The sequence below is a fragment of the Podarcis tiliguerta genome (genome assembly GCF_965153285.1).
Source record: "Podarcis tiliguerta genome assembly, chromosome: 18".
NCBI lineage: Eukaryota > Metazoa > Chordata > Lepidosauria > Squamata > Lacertidae > Podarcis > Podarcis tiliguerta.
Window position 1 is genome coordinate 7,179,554 of NC_139551.1, and position 8,181 is coordinate 7,187,734.

Genomic DNA, 8,181 nt, shown 5'->3' on the forward strand with positions numbered 1-8,181 from the left:
TAGAACCGTTCTTTTGCCAAATACCTGAATTCACAGAATAAAGGGAAATCCTGTCGACGTGCTAACTTGGCGCAATCTCTCTATCCAGCATCCAGCTTTTCTTAGTGCTCACGGAATAGGAACTTGAGGACTAGAAGCCTGCAATGTTTGCTGGGTTGCTCAAAAGGAGGTGTGGAGGGGTATGGAATGGTGGGGTTCTCTCAGGGTGGGTTTGGTTTAAATCATAGAATCCTAGAGTTGGAAGAGACCCCAAGGGCCATCGAGTCCAACCCCCTGCCAAGCAGGAAACACCATCAGAGCACTCCTGACATATGGTTGTCAAGCCTCTGCTTAAAGACCTCCAAAGAAGGAGACTCCACCACACTCCTTGGCAGCAAATTCCACTGTCAAACAGCTCTTACTGTCAGGAAGTTCTTCCTAATGTTTAGCTGGAATCTTCTTTCTTGTAGTTTGGCTCCATTGCTCCGTGTCCGCTTCTCTGGAGCAGCAGAAAACAACCTTTCTCCCTCCTCCATGTGACATCCTTTTATATATTTGAACATGGCTATCATATCACCCCTTAACCTCCTCTTCTCCAGGCTAAACATGCCCAGCTCCCTTAGCCGTTCCTCAGAAGGCATCGTTTCCAGGCCTTTGACCATTTTGGTTGCCCTCGATTTAAATCACTAGTCAGTAAGACTTGATTTAAATCATTATTATTTTTTACAGAAAGAGTCATTCTTGCTGGTATAATCTTAATATTTACAACCCGTTTCATTTTTGGATTAATAAATTCTCAGAGTCATTTTTTTTACAGTTATATCAAAAATGACTGATTTGGTTATACTATTCGAAATACACAGACAGGCAATTGTGAAATTGTTGCGAAATTGTTGACTGTTTATATTTGGACAACTTTTCTGCTGTACTTAATTGGAAGGAGAAAAATAATCGTAACAATTTAAACAATTCGTTTGGCTAAAACAATAACATTATAGCATATGTGTCCATGTTTGCTAACTGATGTGGTTAAACAATAAAAAAAAACCTGAGCTTTAGCACACATGAAAAACTTAAAACAAATCCTTATTTTCTAGCCTTTGGACTAGAATGTAACTTTAAGAGAAAATCTTCGGAATGATTTTTCCTCCAAAAGCATTTTATTTTTAAAATCCAATTTAATTTTAAAAAAAAAATATCCAATTTAAGTAAATAAAAATTCCGTTTTTTGGTGTGTGTTTTTTAATCATTGGTTTTTATCCACCCTGGTTTCTCTTGAGCCAGGAGCGGTCCTGTTGTGGGTGGGTGTTGCTGGCACCCTCTTCTGTTGCACTCCAGAAACCCTGCGTGGTTGGGCAAACCAGAATTTCCTTCTGTTTTGTGTTGGCGCTTGGTGGGTGGGTAGCCAGTCTTTCCTGTCTCTGCCTTGCTTGGTCATCATGACTATGGCATGGGAGGGCGATGTGCCAACAAGCACCCGGATGCCTCTTGTACAACGAGGTTCATGTCAACGCGGATCATAGAATTGAGGAGTAAGGGGGTGATCTTGCCCGACCCTCCGTGGTGCAGGAATCCCTTGGCCCAACACAGGACTCGAACCCAGAACCCTGGCCTTAAAGAATCCCATGCTCTAACCCACTGAGCTGTCCCAGAAATGGGTATATTCCCTTCTGAATCCTGGACGTTCCAAAGTACAGTCATACCTCGGGTTACAGACACTTCAGGTTGCGTTTTTTGGGTTAAAGGTAAAGGGACCTTTCTGCTTTCATGATAGAAGCTTTATGAAAATTTAAATCTCTTAAATACTATACCAATCTTTAACAATTTCAATTACCGTACTTTTTTCTCTATAAGACTCACTTTTTCCCTCCTAAAAAGTAAGGGGAAATGTGTGTGCGTCTTATGGAGCGAATGCAGGCTGCGCAGCTATCCCAGAAGCCAGAACAGCAAGAGGGATTACTGCTTTCACTGCGCAGCGATCCCTCTTGCTGTTCTGGTTTCTGAGATTCAGAATATTTTTTTTCTTGTTTTCCTCCTCCAAAAACTAGGTGCGTCTTGTGGTCTGGTGCGTCTTATAGAGCGAAAAATACGGTAATCCCTTCGCCTTCCTTCCCCTCAGCCCAGTACTTCCTTACACCCGTTCTTTACCCACTATTATCTACTATTATTTTTGTTATTGTTGCGTTATTCACTTTATTTGTTATTCCATCTTTGATATGTTATTATCCTATCTCCTTGCGCCTTTTAAACTTTTGACTTCCTTCCATCCTTTAGCGGCTTCAAATTTTTTCGTTGTGTTACATGTATATGTACATTTTTTACTTCCAATTTTATACCTTTCCTAACTATTTTTTCTTTTCCTTAAGCCTGCAAACTTCATTCGTCACATATCAATATATTTATTCCAGAACAAGGTTCCCCCCCCATATACTCTTTAACACAGTCCCATTCTTTTATTAATTTTTGGTCTGATTGTCCTCTTGAGACTTCCGTTGACCTTGCCAAATCTATATGTTCACATAGTTTGATTTGCCACACTCTTACTGATGAAATTCCCAATTTTATTTTGGTAGTTCCTCACCTATCATACCTAACAAAAAGGCCTCTGGTTTTTTTAACAAAAGTTATCTTAAACATTTTCTCTGGCTCATTTTATATCATTTCCTAGAAGCCACCTGCGGGGGCGGGCAGGTTTTAGCACTGTTTGACGGTTTCTAACACCGTTTGACGGTTTCTAGCACCGCACGACGGTTTCTAACACCGTTTGACGGTTTCTAGCACCGCACGACTGTTTCTTGCACCGCATGACGGTTTCTAACACCGTTTGACGGTTTCTAGCACCGCCCGACGGTTTCTAGCACTGCCTGACGGTTTCTAGCACTGTCTGACGGTTTCTAGCACCACTTGACGGTTTCTAGCACTGCCTGACAATTTCTAGCACTGTCTGACGGTTTCTAGCACCGCTTGACGGTTTCTAGCACCGCTTGACGGTTTCTAGCACCGCTTGACGGTTTCTAGCACCGCCCGACGGTTTCTAGCACCGCTTGACGGTTTCTAACACCGCTTGACGGTTTCCAGCACTGCCTGACGGTTTCTCTTTCCTCTCCCCAGCCCCCTGGTGTCAGCATGGAGGGCGGTGTGGACGGCCCCATCGGAATCCCCTTCCCCGACCACAGCAGCGACATCTTGAGCAGCCTGAACGAGCAGCGGAACCACGGCCTGCTCTGCGACGTGGTAATCCTGGTAGACGGGCAGGAGTTCCCCACACACCGCTCGGTCCTGGCGGCCTGCAGCCAGTACTTCAAGAAGCTCTTCACCTCAGGGCTGGTGGTCGACCAGCAGAACGTGTACGAGATAGACTTTGTGAGTGCCGAGGCCCTCTCGTCCCTGCTGGAGTTCGCCTACACGGCCACCCTCACCGTCAGCACTTCGAACGTGGGCGAGATCCTCAACGCCGCCACGCTGCTAGAGATCCAGGCGGTCAGGGACGTTTGCACGGATCTGCTGGACAGGAAGATTCTGGCCAAGCACGACCAGATGGACACAGTAGATCAAATTGATCAAAGGAACCATCTCAGAGCGAAAGAATACCTGGAGTTTTTTCAGAGCAACCCCATCAACGGGCAGCAGGGCACGTACCCGTGGACCAACCCGGACTTGAGGGACCTTCAGCGGCTCGGCTTCCGGGGCCCGGAGGTCAAGGAGGAGCCGGACTGCAACGGCCTGGACTTCTACACTCAGGCCGCCCTCAGCGACAGACCAAAGGCGAACGACGGCGACCCCGACGGCAAGATGTGGCTAGACGCCGAAGAGGCCAAGGCGGCCGCCGCCCAGGGACCCTTGTTCCCCGCCTCGCAGAACGGACAGTACGGCGGGCACGGCCTGGCCACGGTGCCCGGGGAGGACGAGGCGGCGGCTCAACTGGACCAGCAGGAGGCGGGGGGCTCCCCCGCCTTCGTCCCCGGGGAGGGCGAGGAGGCGGACCCCCGGGAAGTGGACGGCCTGGCCGCCAGCACCCTCCTGCAACGGATGATCAATTCGGTGGAACGGCAGCAGCTGGCCGAGGACGACCGCAAAGATGACGACGGAGTCATGGATTATTACTTGAAATACTTTAGCACTTCCCAAGAGGGGGGCGAGTACCCGTCCTGGTCCCACAAGTCGGAGAAGAAGATCCGGGCGAAAGCATTCCAGAAGTGCCCCATCTGCGAGAAGGTGATCCAAGGGGCGGGCAAACTCCCTCGCCACATCCGGACCCACACGGGAGAGAAGCCGTATGAATGTAACATTTGCAAAGTTCGGTTTACGAGGTGAGCACGGGGAGAGGGGGCGGGCTGGGGGCGGGGCCGCAGGGTTGCCCCCCTCCCGAAGATCCCAGTCCTTAGTACTGTGAGAATATTATTTTTCGTTCGTTCGTTCGTTCTAAATTTTCGTAAATTTATACACTGCTTATACAGTGGTACCCCGCAAGACGAATGCCTCGGAAGACGAAAAACTCGCAAGACGAAAGAGTTTTTCGTTTTCTGAGTTGCTTCGCAAGACGGATTTCCCTATGGGCTTGCTTCGCAAGACGAAACGTCTTGCGCCTTTTTTTTAAAACCGCCAATGCATTCCTAGGGGAAACCGTCAATACACAGCGGTGCTTCGCAAGACGAAAAAGCTCGCAGAACGAATTAATTTCGTCTTGCGAGGCACCACTGTACAAGGCGATTTGCGAAAGATGAAACAATTGAGGGGTGGAATTGCAGCTGTGCTTTGCGACATACGAAGGTTCAAACACAGTGGTACCTCAGTTTCCGAACGTAACCTGTTCCGGAAGACCGTCCGAGTTCCGGAAACAGAGGCGCAAAATGCGGCCTGCAAATTTACCGGAGGAAACGGAGGAAAATAACATACGCTCAGCGGAAGCCATTTTGATTTCCGAGGCGCGTTCGAAAACGGAAGCGTTTACTTCCGGGTTTACGGCATCCGAGTTCCGAAACGTTCGTCAACGTTCAAAAACCGAGGTACCGCTGTACTAAAATAGTTTGCAACCACCACAACTTTTCTAAGCATCTGGGTAGGCTTGTCTAAGCAGGAGAGTAAGCGCAGTGAAGGCTTGCTCTCCATAAATCGGCAGGGAGTTCCGATGCTTGGAAGTGAATTTCAGATAGGCCTGAATTACGTTTCTTGAGGTGAGTGGTGCTGCGTTTTGACCACTTTTCCTGCCTCCCAGGTAGATGTCGATGTCTTTATATACATATTCCCCTCTAGGAGGCTCTGTTGGGTAAGAATCAAGTACGGTCTAACCTCGGTTGTCGAACGTAATCCGTTCCGGAAGACGTTCAACTTCCGAAACATTTGACAACCGTGGTGCGGCTTCCGATTAGTTGCAAGAGCTTCTTGCACTCAAGCCGCGTCAGATGTTTGGGTTCCGAAAAACGTTCAAAAACCGGAGCATTTACTTCTGGGTTTTCTCATCGTTTGGGAGGCAAAACGTACAAGTACCAAGGCGTTCAAAAACCAAGGTTCAAATGTATACACTTCCAGAGTTAACACAAAATACACAACCTCTGGTCAGTGAGACACCATAGCTGCTAGAGGGCCGTGAAAAATTGTGTCCCGGGCTATTCAGAGTCTTCTAACCATGTACTAGCTGAAACCAAAGGGGCGCAAGGCTTGTCATGTGTGATTCCACCTCCCACCCCCCCAGTTCTCCTACCTCACTTTTATTTAAAATGCATCTCTGGTTTATTTGTGGGGCATAGGAATTCGTTCATATTTTTTTTCAAAATATAGTCCGGCCCCCCACAAGGTCTGAAGGACGGTGGACCGGCCCCCCTGCTGAAAACGTTTGCTTACCCCTAATCTAAACGCTGCAGGTGGGGCGGAATTTCCAGAGATCATTTTGAACTGAACTGCGAACTGACCGTGAACTGAATTAGTTCGCTTCTCTTTGGACGTATTGGAACGTTAAAAAAAATGAACTTTCCAAGTTCTCCAAGTCAGCCATACGAAATTTTAAGCACAGATGTGGCCAGGGAGGGGGGATGGCATTGAAAATAATGTGGATTTAGAGCATTGAAACGGCGTTCTCTGTTAATCTGACCTCTCGGGGGGGGGGGAGGCGGGTTTTGGTGGACAAGACCCCCCCCCCCAATGGCCTGCTCAGGTGTGTGCCTGCAGCCTCCCAAAATCCAAATCTCTCTGAACACACCTGGAGTGGAATTTAAAAGGTGTGCTAAGATCTACAACCCATAATTTGCCCTTCCCTGTCAATGCCCCAAGTTACTGGAGGAACAAAATTGCACCCAGGAAAACAAGGTAGGAAATCTCTTGCAAAAAAGTGTGTTTGTTTTTAACCTGTTGCTTTGGTTTTTGTTGTTTTTTGTTTATTTCTTGCTTGTTATGATACGTTTTATTTATTTAGTAAAGTTTAAAACTTCGCGGTCACATACCGAACGTATAACATAGAAACAAGATTCCAGAGAATCTCCTGGACCTCCTATTATTGTGGGTCGTATAATTACCGTATTTTTTGCTCTATAAGACTCACTTTTTCCCTCCTAAAAAGTAAGGGGGAATGTGTGTGCGTCTTATGGGGCGAATGCAGGCTGCGCAGCTATCCCAGAAGCCAGAACAGCAAGAGGGATTGCTGCTTTCACTGCGCAGCGATCCCTCTTGCTGTTCTGGCTTCTGAGATTCAGAATATTTTTTTTCTTGTTTTCCTCCTCCAAAAACTAGGTGCGTCTTGTGGTCTGGTGCGTCTTATAGAGCGAAAAATACGGTAATAATTTCCTCCTGCATCTTTTATGATAATCCCACATCTTTTATCTCTCCATTGTGTCCAAAATTCACCATTAAACCACAAGTAATATTCCAATCCTACTAACGATTTAAACTGTTTACAATGGTTTTTAAGATATGTTATAAGTTTCCCCCATTCATTATTTAAAATTTTGGTCTTCCTGATTTCTGATTCTTGCGGTCATTTTAGCCATTTCGGCATACATCCATCAACTTGATCAGCCATTCTTCTCTGGTTGGGACTTTATCTTCTCTGCATCTCTGAAAAGTTATTATTATTTTCCTCATTATTATTAGTTTATTCCATTTGTACCCAACCAATGAGGGACACTGGTGGCGCTGTGGGTTAAACCACAGAGCCTAGGACTTGCCGATCAGAAGGTTGGCAGTTCGAATCCCCGCGACGGGGTGAGCTCCCGTTGTTCGGTCCCAGCTCCTGCCAAGCTAGCAGTTCAAAAGCACGTCAAAGTGCAAATAGATAAATAGGTACCACTCCAGCGGGAAGGTAAACGGCGTTTCCGTGCGCTGCTCTGGTTCGCCAGAAGCGGCTTAGTCCTGCTGGCCACATGACCCAGAAGCTGTATGCCGGCTCCCTCGGCCAATAAAGCGAGATGAGCGCCGCAACCCCAGAGTCGGCCACGACTGGACCTAATGGTCAGGGGTCCCTTTACCTTTACCCACCCGCTGAGCGGGGCTTAAAACTCTGTTCTCCCAGGTCTCCCAATCTGGTTATCATTATAGGACACCCTGGGTATTTTCCAAAGAAGCAACATTCCAAGCTTTGGAAATAAGAATGTGCTTAAAAGTTGGCTCTTTGTAAGCCAAAACTCACTGCCAGAAAATTGGTCCAGGGGCAGGAAGCTAGATTCAACATACCTGAGGACTAGTAACTTTGGGAGGCTTGTTGTGAGCTGTTACTCTTTTGCTTTTGTTGTTTTGTTTTTTTTGGACTGTGGGCCTCCTAGATATACAGTCATACCTTGGTTTTCAAACAGCTTAGTTCCTGAACGTTTTGGCTCCTGAACGCTTCAAACCTGAAAGTGACTGTTCCGGCTTGCGAACTGTTTTTGGAAGCCAAACGTCCGACGGGGCTTCTGATTGGCTGCAGTAGCTTCCTGTTGCCAATCAGAAGCCGCGCTTTGGTTTCTGAACGTTTTGGAAGTCAAACAGACTTCCGGAACAGATTCCGTTCAACTTCCAAGGTTTCTTATCAGGTTGCCATTTTAACTACGTTTGAAATGACGACAAGAGGTTGTTCATATGTGTATTTCACAGTATGTTTTCTGGCTGTCAAGAGACAATTATTCCTCTATAATAATAATAATAAATAATTTATTATTTATACCCCGCCCGTATGGCTGGTTTTCCCCAGCCACTCTGGGCGGCTTCCAACAAAATATTAAAATACCAAATTGA

The 8,181-nt window shown here is 46.8% G+C and overlaps 1 protein-coding gene across 1 annotated transcript in view; it reads left to right on the plus strand.

Moving 5' to 3' along the window:
• The window catches only part of ZBTB7A (zinc finger and BTB domain containing 7A), a 68,601-nt gene that overhangs the window by 45,637 nt on the left and 14,783 nt on the right, over positions 1–8,181 (plus strand). Inside the window, exon 2 of the mRNA XM_083421659.1 lies at positions 3,091–4,289. Within this exon, the coding sequence (XP_083277785.1) occupies positions 3,106–4,289 (1,184 nt within the window). The 5' untranslated portion in view covers positions 3,091–3,105. The remainder of the gene's footprint in view (positions 1–3,090; positions 4,290–8,181) is intronic.